The 18,779-nt window shown below is 50.2% G+C and overlaps 1 protein-coding gene across 1 annotated transcript in view; it reads left to right on the forward strand.

Annotated features, from left to right (window-relative positions):
• The window catches only part of ARHGAP35 (Rho GTPase activating protein 35), a gene marked incomplete at both ends in the record, with an annotated part of 85,251 nt that extends 69,986 nt beyond the window's left edge, over positions 1 to 15,265 (forward strand). The window contains 4 exons of the mRNA XM_080704178.1: positions 2,234 to 2,311; positions 4,607 to 4,738; positions 13,665 to 13,770; positions 14,908 to 15,265. Of these exons, the coding sequence (XP_080560304.1) occupies positions 2,234 to 2,311; positions 4,607 to 4,738; positions 13,665 to 13,770; positions 14,908 to 15,265 (674 nt within the window). The remainder of the gene's footprint in view (positions 1 to 2,233; positions 2,312 to 4,606; positions 4,739 to 13,664; positions 13,771 to 14,907) is intronic.
• Between the last annotated feature and the right edge of the window lie 3,514 nt (positions 15,266 to 18,779).

The following is an 18,779-nucleotide window of genomic DNA, read 5'->3' on the forward strand; positions in this document are numbered from 1 at the left end:
CAGGGTCTCACTAAGTAGCTGAGGCTGACTTTAAACCTGTGCAGTCCTTCTGTCTCAGCCTCCCAGGCAGGACTGGGATTACAAGCATGTGCCACCATGCCTGTCTTTTAGTCTTTATTTTGTTTTTTTGTTTTGTCTTGTCTTTTTGTCTTTGGTGGGTGGGTGTGTGTGTGTGTGTGTGTGTGTGTGTGTGTGTGTGTTACTAGGGGTGGAACCCAGGGGCTTTCTACCTCCGGGCTATACTCCCAGACCTATTTTATACTTTATTTGGAAACAGGGTCTCACTAAGTAGCTGAGGCTGGCTTTGAACCTGTGCAACCCTCCTGTTTCAGTCTCCCAAGCGCGGGGATTACAAGTGTGCACCACCACACCAGGCTTTATTTTTTATTTTGAAACAGGGTCTCACTGAGTTGCAAAGGGCCTCAGTAAGTAGCTGAGGCTGTCCACGAACCTGGATCCTCCTGTCTCAGCCTCCCAAATGCTGGGATGACAAGCGTGGGCCACCATTCCTGGCGTTGGAGAGACCACGGCTGGGTCCCAGCTGCATGGGTTAAAGTGAGGCAGTGAGCCCAAACATTTGGAGGCAGAAATGTGGCAGAGGCTCTAGACTCTACAGATCACTCTAAGCAGCTGTGCAATTTGGGTCAAGAACTTCCCTCTTGTGAACTCTGGCTTTTCTCAGCTGTCTTCTCTCCCCAGCCAATACCCCTCACAGGAGGTATGGAAGACTAAATGGCATCATGACTCATTGAGAAAGTGTCTATTTCTTTCTTTCTTTTTTTTTTTAATGTGGTACTGGGGATTGAACCCAGGGGTGTTCTACCTGTGAGCCACATCCCCACCCTGGTTTTTTTCTTTGTTTGTTTGTTTGGGGGTGTTTTTGCGGGTCTGGGATGGAACCCAGGGGCATTCAACCTCCAAGCTATACCTCCTAAACAAACAAACAGGGTCTCACTAGCCAGGCATGATGATGCACTCCTGTAATCCCAGTGCTTGGGAGTCTGAAATAGGATCATGGGTTTGAGGACAGCCTCAGCAAGTAATGACTCTCATCAACCTATGAAGACCCTGTTTCAAAAAAATAAAATAAAATAGGGCTGGCAGTGTAGAGCCGAGATGGAATGCCCAGAACACACACCAAAAAAAGAAGAAGAAGGAGAAGGAGAAGAAAAGAAGAAGAAGAAGAAAAAAAGAAACAATGTGTCACTAAGTTCCTGAAACTGACAGTGAACCTAGATCCTTCTATCTCTGCCTCTCAAGTACAGGATTTATAAGCATGTCCCACTACACCTGGCTATCATCTTTTTTGTTTGTTTTGTTTTGTTTTTTTGACCTTTGTTTTTGGTACAGGAGAAGTATTGTATCTCCAAGTTACCCCCTCCCAGGTTTTATTTATTTGGAAACATTCTCTTTGGTGATGAGAGCCTTGCTAAATTGTTGAGTCCAGTTTTGAACCTGCAGTCCTGTCTCCACTTCCCAAGTAAGAGATTCCAAGTGTATGCCACCATGCCCAGCCCTATTTTTCATTCTTTATTTTGAAACAGGGTCTCACTAAGCTGCAAAGTTCCTTACCAAGTAGCTGGGGTTGGCTTCAAACGGGAGGTTTTCCATTCTCAGCCTCCCAAGTACTGATTTTACAACTGTACACCACCATGCCTGGCTCTAAGACCCTGTTTTAAAACAAAAAATTAAAAATGCTGACAGGTTCAATCCCCAATGCTACCAAAAAAAAATTGAGAGTACATGTCAAAATGTGGATGAAAGTTATCTGTAACTTTTTTTTTTTTTTTTTTTTTTTTTTTTTGGTACTGGGAATGGAACCCAAGGGCTTTTCTACCTACAGGCTATATTTCCAGACCTATTTTATACTTTATCTGGAAACGGGGTCTCACTAAGTTGCTGAGAGCCTCACTAAGTAGCTGAGGCTGGCTTCGAACTTGTGCAATCCTCCTGTCTCAGCCTCCCAAACACTGGGATTACAAGCATGCGCCACCACGCCCAGCTTATCTGTAACTTCTATACTTTATACTTAACCAAAAGGCAAGTGTTTTATAAATGTTTAAATGAAAGACGAATGCAAGGAGAGTGGGTGAAGCATTGGAGAAATGAAGCGTTTAAGAAAGCATGCCCCTTCTGCTCTGCTAGTGGGTGCCCCTCTGTCTGGGAGCCCAGCATTCATTCTCTGTTCTTCGGTCCCTGATGATAAGGCCTCTGCTTGCTTGTTTCTCCTCAGGACTCAGCACTGAAGGCATCTACCGGGTTAGCGGGAATAAGTCAGAGATGGAGAGTCTGCAGAGACAGTTCGATCAAGGTAAGGCATAGGAGGAATACCTGTGGGACTTCAGGCACCCTGCCACCCAGCGACCCACAATTGTTACCAAGGCGTGCGGCTTGTCTGAGAACAAGACCACCTGTGACCCCAGCTGCTTTGCCTGCATGGTCAATCACACCGCTGCAAAGGACCAGCAACCAGAGCAGCACCCTGCCAAGGCTGAGTCAGCAGGCGCGGTCACCATCCACAGATGGCAGCCAGGTTGCCCTCACGGGCACGTGCACTTCATTTGCCCTGAAGTGTCAAGACTCCTCTGGCTGGGCAGGGCTGGTGCCGGCACGCAGTGTGAAAGTCAGGTTGAGGTGGTGATCCTGTTTTGCCAGGAGAGCCCTCCGCCATGGCTACTCTTGCACAGGCCCACATGAGAGAACACAGGAGACACTTGGGGATGCACTGACCTTAGCGCCCTCCCTGGCTTTCAAAGCGGAACTCTAGAGGGTCACGCTCATTCTTAGTGGCACCTTCCTTCTCCTAACTTGTCATTTGTGAAACATCTCCAGCCAGGCAACCCAACTCTGAGCTGGAGCCTGGCCACAGCATGGCAGGCACAGCCACACACGCCTGTGCCAGAAGCAAGGGTGTCTGAGCAGTGGAAGTTGTCAGCTGCCAGTGGTCAGGGAGGGGTGAGTGCAGGGCACCAGAGGGCATGGCCCATGGGACCCAGCAGGGAGAGTCTCCCCCAGCGTTTGCAGGAGCAGAGTACATTGCACACCACTGTCAGCTCGAGGCAGAGGGGCCCATGAGAAAGGGCACCCCCTGCTAACTGTGTAGTTAGGAAAGGAGATGTCAAAGTGAGGACAGAGCCAGGTGTGGGGCCACTTGCCCATAATTCCAGTACTTGGGAGGAAGATAGCAGGTTCAAGGACAGTCTCCACAAGTAATAAGATTAATCAACCTATCAAGACCCTGTTTCAAAATTAAAATAAAATAAGCCAGGTGTGGTAGTACACAATTGTAATCCCAGCATTTGGGAGGCTGAGACAAGAAGATCGTGGTTCACAGCCAGCCCTTTGCAACTTAGAGCCTGTTTCAAAATAAAGAATAAAGCCGGGCGTGGTGGCACATGCTTGTAATCCCAACATTTGGGAGGCTGAGACCAGAGGATCGTGGTTCGTGGACAGCCTCAGCTACTTAGTGAGGCCCTCCACAACTCAGTGAGACCCTGTTTCAAAATAAAGAATAAAAAGTAGGGCAGGGTATGTACCTGACAGCCTCAGCTACTTAGTGAGGCCCTCCACAACTCAGTGAGACCCTGTTTCAAAATAAAGAATAAAAAGTAGGGCAGGGTATGTACCTTAGCAGTAGAATGTCTCTGGGTTCAATCCCCAGACACACACACACAAAAAAAGAATAAATAATAGGGCTGGGGTATAGCTAGGAAGTAGAATGCCTCTAGTTTTCATCCCCAGTACCACAAAATAAATAAATTAATTAATTAATTAAATAGAGCTGGGGGTGGAGTTCAGAGGTAGCACACCCTGGGAGAAGCACTCTACCCTGTCATGTATCACTCAGTGTTGGAGCCACCTTCTGAGAAATGTATCCTTAGAGACTTCATCTCAGAGTACCCTTACACAAACTAAGGTGGCCCGTGTCTCTAGGCAGTATCATCTGTGGGACCATCATCCTGCGTGCAGTCTGCTCTGACTGCAATGTGGTTATATGGTGCGTGGCTGTCCCTGCAAGAATCTGAAAAGGCTGGCCACCGCCCAAAATGGACATTGGCAGTGTTCCTCAGTAGATGATTGCTGCAGTCAGGGGTGTAGTAAAGCACCTACATAGACGGAAATGAACAGGAAGGTGGTGGTGCCCTGGGCTTTGAGGGGCCGCAGGGAGAGGAGCGGCAGCACCTCCCCAGGCAGAGGCGAGGACATGGTTGTGGTTTTGTGAGCCACCTGGATGGGGAGCCAGCCTCTCAGCAAAGCCTCCTTTGTTCCCTGTAGGGAGAGGAGTGGAGAAAGGCAGCACCCTTCATAGCCTGGCGAGGGGAGGGCTCTGGTACAGAGAATGAGGGTGAGGGCATCGGCCCTAGCCAGAGGCCAGTGGGGGCATCTGGTGGCCTTGAAGGAGGTCTGGGTGTCGGCCTGTGTCTGAACTGCAGAGCCTGTTTTGGTAGCACTTACGTATGCTACCTTCCCAGCGTCTGCTAGCCCTGAGTGCCTGCACAGCTCCTGGCTAGCGTCCCTCTGGCTCCTGGCAAGCCTTGCGTTTGTTTCCCTGTGGCTTTTGCCTCGCTCAGACTTGCCGGGCCTCACTCTGCTGACTTCCTTTCAGACCACAGCCTGGACCTGGCAGAGAAAGACTTCACCGTGAACACTGTGGCAGGTGCCATGAAGAGCTTCTTCTCGGAGCTGCCAGATCCACTGGTGCCGTACAACATGCAGATTGATTTGGTGGAGGCACACAGTGAGTACTGGCAGCCAGTGTGGCGGGGAGGGGACCTGCCCTCAGCACACACAGGTTCTCCTGAGCAGTATCTTTTTTGGCAGGCTCCAGGCTGGCTCAGATGTGAAGGTGTAGGTAGGAAATCTCTCTGGAGAGGGCTCTTTCTAAAGCTTCTATCTGAATAGAAGTTAGAAGATGGGAATGTGGCTGGGCATGGTGACACACATTTGTAATCCCTGTTTCAGAATAAAGAATAAAATATAGGGCTGGGGGTATAGCTTGAAGGTAGAATGCCCCTGGGTTCCATCCCCTGTACTGCTTAAAAAAAAAAAAAAAAAAGATAGGAAGGTGTTCTGTTGACAACCTACTGGAAACCAGGAATTCCTTACTGAATTTGTCTTTATTTGGCGCCATCTAGAGGTGTGTTGAATCCTGACATCCACCAGAATGCCATTGTTTCTTCTGGAACTGCTGACATAGCACCTTTTTGTCTGGGGAGGGGGCAGGAGAAGGAAGTGCTTTTGATAGGGAATGGCCTACCTTCCCACAGAGTCCTGCAGGCTGAGGAGGTGGCTCCTAGCTGCTGCTGCTACTGCAGCATTTGGAAAGGGATGGAGGGATTTGGCTTCCTCGTCCCATTGTGTTTCATCGGCCTTAGCAAGACCCTGTTTCAAAACAAAAATAAAATAGAGCTATGGGAGCCTGGTGTCGTAACTCATGCTTGTAATCCCAGCACTGGGGAGGCTGAGATAGGAGGATGGTGGCTCAGCCTCAGCTACTACTTAGTGAGGCCTTTCACAACTCATTGAGACCCTGTTTCAAAATAAAAGAATAAAAAGCACACGCTGGGCGTGGTGGTGCACGCTTGTAATCCCTGCACTTGGGAAGCAGAGACAGGAGGATCGTGCAGGTTCGAAGCCAGCCGTGCTGGCTTAAGAGACCCTGTTTCCAAATAAAAATATAAAAAATAGGTCTGGGAGTGTATCCCAGAGGTTGAAGGGCTTACAGGAACCCCAGTACAACAACAAAAAAAAAAGAATAAAAAACAAAAAACAAGGCTAGCTCCAGGCATAGTGGCACACGCTTGTAATCCCAGCATTCAAAAGGCGGAGACCAGAGGATTGGGGCTCACGGACAGCCTCAGCTACTTAGTGAGGCCCTTTGCAACTCAGTGAGACCCTGTTTCAAAATAAAGATCCCCAGTACTTCCCACAAAAAAAAAAAAAACGAAATGAAAAGGCTAAAAAATAGGGCTGGGGTGTAGATTGAAGGTACGATGCCCCTGGGTTCCATCTCCGGTACCACAAAAAAAAAAAAGGGGTTGGAGGTGTAGCTTGGTAGAATATCCCTGGGTTCCATCCCTAGTGCCGCAGAAAGAAAGAAAGAAAGAAAGAAAGAAAGAAAGAAAGAAAGAAGAGAGAGAGAGAGAGAAAGAAAGAAAGAGAGAAAGAAAGAAAGAGAGAAAGAAAGAAAGGAAAGGAAAAAAATGTTGTGGTATAGCTTGGAAGAAGAATCCTCTTGGGTTCCATCATCAGTTCCAAAAAAAAAAAGGAAAAGGAAAGAAATGAAGATTGCCATTCCCCAAAGTAGCTACTCCCCAGACTGGCTGGGTTTCCATGGCAACCTCAACTTGACCACCACTTTTCCACTTAAAACCTAGCAGCTGTGACTGTGTGTTCAGGCTTAGACCTGGTTTCAGATCCCATCACAACAAATATCAAGGTCGCTGTCTATTTAACTGGTAGAGCAGAATCTCACAATATTGAAGGTTGCTGAAAATATGCCCACAAAGTAGAGATTTCTATGATTATTTACCAGGCATCTTCCTCCCACATTCAATGTGAAGTGTGGGGGACTCAGAAATAAATAGTAACATTTAAAGCTCACACCAGTTGTGTGCTTGCAGTGTGCCTGGCTGGCACTCTGCCAGGCATCACTGCTTTATAGTAGCTTTGGAGGTAAGTACTATTATATATCCCTTCTACAGAAGAGGAAACTGAGGCTCTCAGAGGCAACACAGCTTGTCTTGAGGCCAGAGTCATACAGGAACTAGCACGCGGGGCCCCATACCCTCCCTGAGTACACATTGAAGATACCTGCAGACAGAATGGAGCAAGCTGAGTTAGAAGCCCAGGAAACACTTGAGGTGGAGGGAAGGAGAGGCCCTGTGGAGAGGTGGCCCCTGAGCTGTGGCATGGGGTAGGAAAAGGCTCCAGGAGGCAGAGGAGAATGCTTTGTATTGCCTTCTCTTCTCCTTCCACACTGCATCCCAGCCCAAAAGTTGTTCTTGCCCTATAATTGTCTTTGCTTTTCCCCTCTCCCTATCCAGAATCCCTCTGGCTTGTCCCCATAGGCCCCATCTTACAACTTTTGTGCTGGCAGGGATCCTAGAGCTGGCTCTACTTCAGGCCAGAGGTTCTGAGCTAAGGATCTGTGTCCTTTGGGTCTTCATTAACCCTCAAAACTGCTCATAAAATCCAGTCCTTGCCGGGCATGGTGGTGCACGCCTGTAATCCCAGCATTCGGGAGGCTGAGACTAGAGAATCACGGTTCTCGGACAGCTTCAGCTACTTAGTGAGGCCCTCTGCAACTTAGTGAGACCCTGTTTCAAAATAAAAGAATAAAAATTAGGGTAGGGGATATAGCTCGGAGGTCGAATGCCCCTGGGTTCCATCAACAGACCCGCAAAAAAAAAAAAAAAAAAAAAAGGGCAGGGGGTGTAGCTCAGAGGTCGAATGCTCCCCAAGTTTCATTCCCAGCCCCACAAGAAAAAAAAATCCAGCCCTTTTAGTTGAGGGATATCTTGACCAGTTGTTTTCATCATACTGTCAAAAGGAAATGTTTCAGGATGCTGGCTTATCATCTTGCCCTTCTCATTTGACAGATGAGACAATTTAGACTGGAGATAATAAATGCTTGCCAAGGTCACAGGCAGAAGAATCTTGTCATCCTTTGGACTCTTATTCCTGAGCTGCCTTGTGACAGGGCTGGTTCTGGGATCCTCCCTTCCTCTTGTCTGCCCAGATAGCTAATTGGGTGCCCAGCATTCCACACTTCCAAGCACAGGGTTAGTAATTTCACAGACATACATTTGTGGGGGACCCTGTGACAACAGAGACGGATGGCAGTGGACAGAGTGCAGTCCCTGCCTCCGTCTGATGGAGCAGAAGACACTGAGCAGCTTATTGCAAGGTCATGCTTCCTATTCTGGGCCCAGCAGAGAGCAAACCCATTCTGGCCAGCGGTGAGGGGGAGTTGCACGCTTGGCATCCTGCACACATTGCTGGAGGCCTGTGACCCTGAGCCCGGGTTTTTCCTTTTCTTGTGATACAAGTAGGTGGGGTGGTCTAAGGCCATCAGCTCAGGCACTGAGTCAGCAGCAGCAGCTCCCAGCATAGGACTCGGCTACAGTCCCTGCCTCCATTTTGTGAGACCTTGGGACAGTCTTTGAACCTTTTTCGTGCCCTGTTTCTCAAAGTCCCTGATGACCTCTGGCTATTCTACTCCTCTTCCTTTTGAGTTCTAAAGGGTCTCAGCTGTTTTCATTTGCCTAGACTGTGCAGATTTTGTTGGTTCAACTGACCCCAAAATGCCTCCTTTGGACCTGTTGTCTACACGAGGCCTGCCCACTTCCTCTCTGCAGCTTGTGGCTGAGCCAGGCACCAGCCTGGGACAGTCGTACCTGCCCACTTATCAGCCTTAGTGCCTTCGTCATGGCCTCTTGAGCGGGCTTCTCAGCCAGTCCACCTTCCACTCAGGTGTGTGGCAAAGGCTGTGTGAAATTGGTATCTTTTTCTTTTTTTCTTTTTATTTTTTGCAGTACTTAGGATGGAACCCAGGGGCATTCTACTTCCAAGCTACACCCCTAGCCCTATTTTTTTATTCTTTATTTTGAAACAGAGTCTCACTGAGTTGCAAAGGGCCTCACTAAGTAGCTGAGGCTGTCCGCAAACTGCAGTCCTCCTGTCTCTGCCTCCCACTACACATGGCTTTCTTTTTTCTTCTTCTTTTTTTTTTTTTTTTTTTTTTTTTTTTGTGTGTGTGTGTGTGTGTGTGTGTGTGGTACTGGGGATGGAACCCTTCTACCTCAGGGCTACACTCCCAGACCTATTTTATTTGGAAACAGGGTCTCAAATCTGTGTGATCCTCCTGTGTCCACCTCCCAAATTCCGGGATTACAACCGTGCGCCACCACGCCCGGCAACCTAGAGGTGTTCTACCTGCAAGCTACACCCCTAGCTGACTTTGACTTTTATTTGGAAACTGGGCCCTGCTAAATTGTTATTTTGGGTTGTTTTGTTTTGTTTTTGTTTTTTTCTGTGCTAGGGATTGAAACCATAGCCTCGAGCCAGGCGTGGTGGCACATGCTTGTAATCCCAGCATTTGGGAGGCTGAGACTGGAGGATCGCGGTTCACGAACAGCTTCAGCTATTTAGTGAGGCCCTCTGCAATTCAGTGAGACCCTGTTTCAAAATAAAGAATTAAAATAGGGCAGAGGGTGTAGCTCAGGGGTCAAATGCCCCTGGATTCCATCCCCAGAGCCGCAAAAAACAGCCTCACACTTGCTAGGTCATCACACTGCTACTGTGCTACACTCGCACCCACTGCTAGTGTCTTTTCTATATGAGAAGGCTGCCAATTTATTCCTCAGCAAATGGGGAGGGAAAAGGGAATGAGGTCGAGTCAAAGGACATCAAAGCCCAGCGTGGTAGTGCACACCTATAATCTCAATACTTGCGAGGTCAAGACAGGATGATCGCAGGTTCAAGGACAACTTTGGCAACTTAGTGACCCTGTTTCCAAACAAAAACTAAAATAAAGTGTGAGCGTATATCTCAGAGATAGAATACCCCTGGGTTTAATCCCTAGTACAAAAAAATAAAAAGACATTGGTAGGATTGGCCTTGTTTTACTGTCATGGACACGGAGACTGCTTTGCTGAGAGGATTCCCATTGCTATCCTTGAGGTTCTTCTGCCACACTCTTGGTGCTCCTGAGCACCTGGCCAGGCAGCTGGCGGGAAGGGAGGGGAGGAGTAGGGAGTGACCATCTAGGCTCTTACTGGGGCCCCGGCTGAAGTGCTATATGGAGACGGTTAGGCTTCCATCACAGGAGGGCAATGAATTACTACCAAAGTAGGCTCTGTACTTGCCCCTCAAGGAAGAAAGAAAGGAAACACCCATCCTTGCTGTTTCTTGGATAGGAAGGAGAGAGGGCTTCCGGCAGACGGTGGCCAGGTCAGCACCGCTTCCTGACTCAGCCGGGAGGGAAGACAGACGGGTGAGGCTCGGCTCCTATGAGAAGATGTTGCGCTCAAGTGCTTGATTAAAACAAACACAGCTGTGTTTGTGTCGTAAGGCACCTACAGAGAGACCTGTGCACAGTCACATCTGGAAGGGGGCATGATTATTTTATTAAATGAAACTGAGCCATACACATGGTTCTCCTGTTTCCTCATATCATCTCCCATCCTCCCTCCCTCTTTCTTTCTCTCTCTCTCTCTCTCTCTCGTACTGGGATGGAACCCAGAGGCATTCTACCTCAGTGAAACAGGGTCTCACTGAGTTACAAAGGGCCTCACTAAGTAGCTAAGGCTGTCTGCAAACCACGATCCTCCTGTCTCAGCCTCCCAAATGCTGAGATTGCAAGTATGCACCATCATGCCCGGCTTGCAGTTTGCTTTTTTTTTTTTTTTTTTTGGTGGTGGTACTGGGGGTGGAACCCAGGGGCTTTCTACCTCTAGGCTATACTCCCAGACCCATTTTATATTTTATTTGGAAACAGGGTCTCACTGAGTTGCTGAGAGCCTCACTAAGTAGCTGGGGCTGGCTTCGAACCTGCACTGTCCTCCTGTCTCAGCCTCCCAAGTGCGGGGATTACAAGCGTGTGCCACCACACCCGGCTTTGCAGTTTACTTTTTCTAAGCAAACTTCTTTATTGAAACCTAACAGTAAAGGATTTTAAAACTCAAGGCTTAGGAACCTGAGGTCGGATTCTAAGTTTAAAGGACAGCCTCAACAACATAGTGGGACTCTAAACAACCCAGACCTGTTTCAGAATGAAATAGGGGTGGGGGAGCTAGGCGTGGTGGTGCGCACCTGTAAATCCCAGAATTTGGGAGGCTGAGACAGGAGGATCACAGGTTTGTGGCCAGCCTCAGTGATTTACTGAAGCCCTTTGCAACTCAGTGAGACCCTGTTTCAAAATAAAGAATAAGCCGGGTGTGGTGGCGCACGCTTGTAATCCCCGCACTTGGGAGGCGGAGACAGGAGGATCGCACAGGTTCGAAGCCAGCCACACTGGCTTAAGAGACTCGATGTTTCCAAAAATAAAAAGTATAAAATAGGTCTGGGAGTGTAGCCCGGAGGTAGACGGGCTTCCAGGAACCCCAGTACCACCAAAAAAAAAAAAAGAAAGAAAAAAAGAATAAAAAACAGGGCTGATCTTAGGTCCCTAGCAGATGCTGCTCGTACACTCAAGGCCGAGACACGTGTGGCTCGTGGTCCTGCCTAAGCTCCGTCCCTGCTGTCCTGCAGCCTCCTTGCACTGCTTCCCTAGGTCAGACCAGTAGCCAGGTGCTTCTCTGTGTCCAGCCCTGAGCTCGCTTTTTTTTTTTTTTTTTTTTTTTTTTTTTTCAGCACTGGGAATGGAACCCAGGAGTATTCTACCTCCAAACTACACCCTAGCCCTAATTTGTTTTAGTCTTTTTAAATTTTTATTTATTTATTTTTTATGCAGGTCTGGGGGTGGAACCCAGGGACATTCGACCTCCGAGCTACACCCCCTCCCCTATTTTTTATTCTTTATTTTGAAACAGGGCCTCACTAAGTTGCAGAGGGCCTCACTAAGTAGTAGCTGAGGCTGTCTGCGAACCGCGATCCTCCAGTCTCAGCCTCCCAAGTACTAGGATTACAGGCATGTACCTTTTACAGACAAGAAATCTAACACTCAGGTGTCACTTGTCCAGGGTCACGCAGCTGCTTAGTATTGGAAACAGGTTTAATACCCAAGACTGTTTGAGTGGGAGGGTCGAGCTCTACACCACCACACAGCCCACTAAACCAGCACTTGTCACCCACCATTGACATTAGGTCTGACCTTCCAAGCCCAGCCTACAGCAGGTTTCTCATGCAGTTCTCTAGCCTGCGTCCCTTTAGAATGTCATCTCCTATAAAAGTTCTTAGCTAGGAGGCCATAGCTCTCCTCTGGAATGCATGGTGTGTGGAGTCCATGATCCTCCGGAAGGCTGAGGGAGGATGGTATGTATGCATGTCTACAGAGGATCCAGAGCTTTCATCCATGTCCACAGAGTCTATGCCCCAAACCAAGTTAAGAGCCTTGGTGTTTTTGTGTATGTGGTACTGGGAATGGAATCGAGGGACATTCTACCTCTGAGCTATACCCCTTCTGTCTCAGTCTCCCAAGTATTGGGATTACAGAAGTATGTCACCACACCTAGCTGAGCCATAGTTTTCTGTTGGTGGTGGTGGGTTTTGTTTTTGTTTTGTGCAGTACTGAGGATAGAACCCAGGGGGGCATTCTTCCTCCGAGCTACAGCTCAGCCCTATTTTTTATTCTCGTGTGTGTGTGTGTGTGTGTGTGTGTGTGTGTGTGTGTGTGTGTGTGTGTTTGGTCTGGGGATGGAACCAGAGGCATTTGACCTCCGGGCTACACCCCCTGCCCAAATTTTTTATTCTTTATTTTGAAACAGGGTCTCACTGAGTTGCAAACGGCCTCACTAAGTAGCTGAGGCTGGCTGCAAACCGCGATCCTCCAGTCTCAGTCTCCCGAATGCTGGGATTACAAGCATGTGCCACCACGCCCCACTTTATTCTTTATTTTGAAAGAGGAACTCAGGGCCTCACTGAGTAGCTGAGGCGGTCTACAAACCCTGATCTTCCTGTCTCAGCCTCCCAAATGCTGGGATTACAGGCAAGCACCACCACGCCCAGCTCCAAGGTTGTGGATCTTCCTGTCTCAGCCTCCCAAGTACTGGGATTCCAAGTGTGCACTACAACACCTTGCAGAGAAACCTATCTTTGTCAGCATGGTGCTAGGCAGACTCCAGACTGCCTCTGCCTTGCCAGCCAGGGCAGGTAAGGCACACTCAGGGAGGGAAGCAGGACATAGGTCTCCCCAGCAGGCACAACTCAGGTTTCAGCCAGTTGGTCAGGGTTTGATTCCCAGTTCTGCACTCTTTCTGTGCCCCAGATTCCTCATTCTCAAAACGAGGGAGCACAGTACTTTCCTCTGGGTTGCAGGGACTAACTTCACCAGGCCTGCAGCAGGTCACACACTTCTCTGGAGCTGCTTATTTCCCTGTCCCAGGACATTGGGGTTCCCTAATAGGCAGGGTGTGGGCGGCAGTAGGGGAAGAGGGTGCATGGTCTCTTTGATGAGCTGTGTAAGAATTCCCCCACTGTTTCCACCAGCTCTTCCAACAAAGCAATGGATGGAGGCTTCCTATGTCTCTAGGGAAGGACAGAGCCCTGGTCTTGTGATGGACTCCCTCCCTAGACTGTTGGCGTGGGTGGGTGGCAGCGCTTGCCCGTCTGGTCAGGAAGCAAACTGTCTTTCTGCATCAGGATGCATGTCTCCAGGGGCAACCAGAGTAGCAAAGAATGGTGTTCTTTATGGTAGTCTATGGATGGTTCCTTCTCTGGTGGTGGGGGCCAGGAAGCCTCAGACACACAGTAGTGCCCTTCAGCAGGGGCCTGGAACAGACAGAGGTGGGTCTGGCGTGCGGGCCCATGCCATGGCCAGGTGTGCCAGCGTGGGGACAGAGCAGGATTGGCCTGCCTGAAGCCCTGGGCAGTCATCAGAGAAGGCCCGCCACAGCATTCCCTGAGATAGCTGCCAGCCACAGGCCCCGCCAGCTGTCCGTATTGCTTACCGCCACCAAACACTCACCAGCCGCAGCGAAGGTCTTTGATTTTTCTCTCCTCAGAAATCAACGACCGAGAGCAGAAGTTACATGCCCTTAAAGAAGTATTAAAGAAATTCCCAAAAGAAAATCATGAAGTCTTCAAATACGTCATCTCTCACCTAAACAAGTAGGTTGCAGGGTGATTTTGTTATTTTTCCTCCTCTGAATAGTTGATGGGGAGGTTGGTTAACAGCATTTGGTTAAAGCCCCAGCCTGCGAGGTCCGGTGTGGTCCAGCCTACCATGCTGTTCAGCCTCCTCTGTGAGGGGCACCTGTCTACCGCATGAGAGGCGACCTGAGGTCTCCATCCTGGCTCTGTTGCACACGACCCACTGTGCTCACACCAGACAGTGGTGCACTTGGTTTACCTGGGTTTACAGGGCACCCCTGCTCCCCACACAGGAAGGTTCTCTGGTGAGTACTAGTGCCTCCATAAACTGCCCCAGCAGCTGAAATCCTAGGAGCCTCCCAAATCTCCACCTCCAACACATTCTATTTTCCAACTGGTATGTGACAAGACACTGCCAGAAGGGCTGCCGAAGAAAAGGGTGAGCCTCCATCAAGGGAGCGCAGCTGCCAGTCAAGAAGCCGAGACTATTACACAGCCCTGCTCACGCACAGAATGGAGAGCTTTGTTGGCAGTGGGGTTTTCTGTTTTGTTTTTTGTTCTTGTTTGTTTGCTTTGTTTTGGGGTTTTTTAGGGGGTCTGGGGATGGAACCCAGGGGCATTTGACCTCCAAGCTACACCCCCTGCCCTATTTTTTTTATTCTTTATTTGGAAACAGGGTCTCACTGAGTTGCAGAGGGCCTCACTAAGTAGCTGAGGCTGTCCGCAAACCATGATCCTCCTGTCTCAGCCTCCCAAATGCTGGGATTACAAGCGTGCGCCACCACACCCAGCTTGTTGGCAGTGTTTTATGCAGCTCTGGCTTGAGACTCAGAGAAGCTCTGTCACTGCACAGCCAGAGAACTGTCACCCACTTTGAGTGTTTGACCAGTGAGGCTCTGAGGGGGTACATCCACCCCCAGGGATTTGTGGGCCTCTCTGGGCCAGGGTCTCCCAAGGTGCTTGTGTGGAGCTGGCCACACTAAACCCCCAAGGGTGAGTGGAGAGGGAAAGGAGACTGCATGGACCTCTTCTGAAGCTCACACAGGCAGCCTCAGGGTCTCAGGCAGGAAGAGCAGCCTGTGAGACAGTCGCCAGAGCACATAAAGGATGGGACGGCATGTACAGCTCTGACGATGGCTTTGTTGTCGCCTGCAGGGTCAGCCACAATAACAAGGTCAATCTCATGACCAGCGAGAACCTCTCCATCTGCTTCTGGCCGACCTTGATGAGGCCCGATTTCAGCACCATGGACGCACTCACAGCCACGCGCACCTACCAGACAATCATCGAACTCTTCATCCAGCAGTGCCCCTTCTTCTTCTACAATCGGCCCATCAGTGAGCCCCCAGGCGCTGTGCCCAGCTCCCCCTCGGCTATGGCTTCCACTGTCCCCTTCCTTACCTCCACACCTGTCACGAGTCAGCCATCACCCCCCCAGTCCCCTCCACCTACCCCCCAGTCCCCTATGCAGCCACTGCTCTCCTCCCAGCTGCAAGCCGAGCACACGCTGTGAGCCATCAGGGCCTGGGGTGGTAGGAGAACCAGTCTTCTCTTTGACAGGGTGGCATTCAGCCTTGAACCAGACCAAGGCCACTGGGGCAAGGGCAGGGGCCAAGTGTCCCTCTTCCCCGTCACCTCAAGGTCTCAGCGTTGGCGCCAACCAGCGTCCACCACAAGCTGGGTGTCAGGCGCCCGGAGCCCAGTACTTCAGCCTGGCTGCAGGAGCAGCTGTCGGCCCATCCTTTGACCCAAACCACTCTGAGGACTGACCTAGTCAGGCAGCAGCCCCATTGCCCCTCCACTGCCCCTGGATTGTCTCCCCATCTGTCTGTGCACACCAGCTTCAGGGCATCACCCTGCTTGTGCAGAGCCCACTATTGGGATAGAACCCTGGTCTCTGCCAGGGGAGGAGGATGTTCCCAGATGCAGGCCGGACCCCGAAGAGAACATTTCCCATTCATTTTGTCTGTCTTTCCACCTTCTGTATCTGCACGCACACCTGCTATGGGAGGTCCTTGGGAACACGTAGGCTACAACTCTGCCGCCCCAAAGTATACTCTGGGGCACCCACCCAATGGATGAAAGCCCAAGGAGGCTAGCTTTGTACCTGGACCAAGAGCGTGCAACCCTCCACCCCACACAGGTTTCCAGACACATTCTCTTTACAAACACACAAAGGAACACTGGAAGAAAATTCAGAAGCCCCTCCAAGAATTAAAAAAGCAAAAAGAAGAAATCACAGAAAGAAAACTGCAGACCTCAAGGTTCCACTGCCCTCCCACCTCTGCTGGGAGGCACACAGGTGGCGGTGGCCTTGTCTATGTGACAGCAAAATAAGAATGCCTGGAGCACCCGCCTGCGAACCCATGGGATCCTACTGAGATTGCGTCAGCAGATCCCCCTTTTTCTAAGATGATTTGAGCCCATGGTGGAAGAGCTGGTGGGTGGGACCAGCGTGGGTCCTGGGCTGGTTGCCTGATACTACACTACTATAGAAACACTACTTGTGCACACGGGGAGCAGGATGGGACACTTGGGCTCGGGCTTGATTACGTGGTGTTGAGATGTTCAGCCCAGGCTGTGGAACACCACCAGCAGGGGTATTCGTGGTGTATGGGCCATTCACTGGGCCCAAACTGGGGAACCTCTGTGATCTCGGTCCAGAAAAACACTACCACCTGGCATGACCAGGCCACTCACCCAAGAGCCCTTCCCACACCTGTCTCTGCCCCTAACCAGCAACCCCAATAGCTTGCAGCCTCTGGTCCCCAGGTTTTTGTCCCCTCTCACGGCTGGGCCTCCGCCTTCACAGCCAGAAATGCTGACACTAAGGTACCCCGGGTGCGGGAGGGGCAGAGGGCCTGCACTGCACAGGCCCGGGTCTTGTTGCACTTTAGACACAGCTCTGTGGTATGTCCTGAGGGGTGTGGTGTGGAGGACGGCCTCCTCACTAGCAACCGCCACCTGCGCCTCCCTGGGTCAATAGTGGGCCCTTCCTCTGGATAAGCTGGCAGTCTCCTGTTTAGTTTTTATGGCAAAATAAGGTGCTTGGAAACACTAGATTACCCTGTATGTTTGGGTGTTTTTTATTTTTGTGTGTGTGTGTGTGTGTTTTTCCCCCCCAGTGCTGGGGATTGAACCCAGGGCCTCATGCATGCTAGGCAGGCACTCTAGACCCGAGCTACACCCTAGCCCATTTCATCTCCTGAGAACACAAAGCCAACCCCAAGGTGCAGACATGTTCTGGGTAAATGTTGGATGATGGATTTATTATTTTTCTCCTTCTGGTGGCTCTAGTACCTAGAAACGTAGATCCAAGGTTGGTCAGTATGTCCTCTGGCTCTGAAACCCCTCAGCCCCAGGCAGATGAGGTGGGGGCTTTATTTAATTCACTTCCCTGCTTTTCCCAGGCCATGCTCTTCCAGGAGTTGGAGTTATAGGAACTGCAGGAGCAGGATTGTGGCCTCCCCGTGTGTGAGTGGGGCCCACCTGAGCTGCTGTGTGTGCACTCAGCGGCCCCTCTAGGGAGGAGCACTGCTTCTTGCCCTTGACCCACTGGGGGCAGCAGTAGGGCCGAGGCCACCCTTGCTCTCCGAGCTGGCTTCCACTTGGCACACGTCCTGCCTCCACAGAAGCCGAGGGCGTGGGGTCGCTCCTGAGGGAGTGTGGGCAGTCCCCATTTCTGGGCTTCATTCACTTAAGACATTGTTCCAACCCACAAAAGAGACCTGGGGCTTGGTTGGTCACGTTGGCCCAGCACAGGATGTTGCCCACCCGCCGCCATCACTTACCCCCAAGGCTTTCGGGCCCTGGAAAGTGCTCTCACACCGACCCTTGTGTAAGCTGCACGGTCCTCTCAGGTCCTGGCTGGTGAGCAGGCGTCACTGCACATTCCTTCTGTGTTTTGTGGAGGGTAGTTGGACATAGGGCTTTATCTGTTCCTCCCCAGGGAGGGTCCCTGCTGGAGAGGCTCTGGCAGCCAAAGTGGCATCACAGGAGCCCCTCCCTCGCAGAAGGGGCTCAGCCAAGCGCTACTTCCCCAAACGATGCCTTAGCTCCTGGTCTAAAGGGGCTTGGCGGCCTGTGCCCCAGCACTGCAGGGAGCCGGCTGCAGCGTCTTTTCCTCAGAAGTGACCTCTGGCTGCGCCCCTCCCCACCCGCCAGCAGAGCTGCCCAACTCGCACGCGGGGCCTTGGTTGGTGCGGTGCTCGGTTGCACAGCGCCCCTCCTGTCAGGTTCTGCTGCCTCTGCTTAAGGAGAAGTGCCAGCCCAGAGACCACTGCGCGGCTCCTCTGCCCGGCGGCCCTCCACATGCTCTCCATGTAGTCCAGACAGGGAGTAAGTTATTGTTTGCATTAAAAGAAAATGTTCCCTGTGTACATTTTTTTAAGAAAAGGAAATGTCTTGGAATTGTATTGGGAATAAAACTTGTTTGAAAATTTGGAATAGTGCTGCTGCCAGCTTATTTTTCTGGTACTTGTATTTTCACATGTTAAATGATCTTTATATATGTTGAATTAACAAATATTTTGAGTTTCCTGAAAAAAACATTAATGGTATTGAAATGTGTTAGTAGTCTGGCTGTGTGCCCAAATTTCTGTTTCGCAGCAAAAGTGGAGAACTATGTAAAGAAAGTATAACTATTTCTTGTATTTTAGGGGCTTTAACCAGGACCTCCTAGTTGGTGTTAGGAATGTTTGCTTAATTTCCAGACTTTTTCGTTAACACGTCGTGGGTTTTGAGGCTCCAGCCTGATTAGTGCATGGTCAGCTTTCAAGAAGGCTGAGGCATCTCTGACTGAGGTGTTTTTGTTTGGTTTTGTTTTCTAAAATCATGTATTTGCTACAAAGTATTGTACTTGTCTCTAATGGGAATGGTGTAAAAAAACTGAAAAGGCCTTATGTGATATGTATCATAGTTAATAAATCAATCTTGTTAAAAAAAAAAAAAAAAAGAACGAGAGAAATGAAGGAAGCCCTTCCCCACACTGGTTTCGGGAGCTGCCAGCCTGCACCACGCCATGGTCC

Source organism: Muscardinus avellanarius (assembly GCF_963383645.1).
Source record: "Muscardinus avellanarius genome assembly, chromosome: 10".
Lineage (NCBI taxonomy): Eukaryota > Metazoa > Chordata > Mammalia > Rodentia > Gliridae > Muscardinus > Muscardinus avellanarius.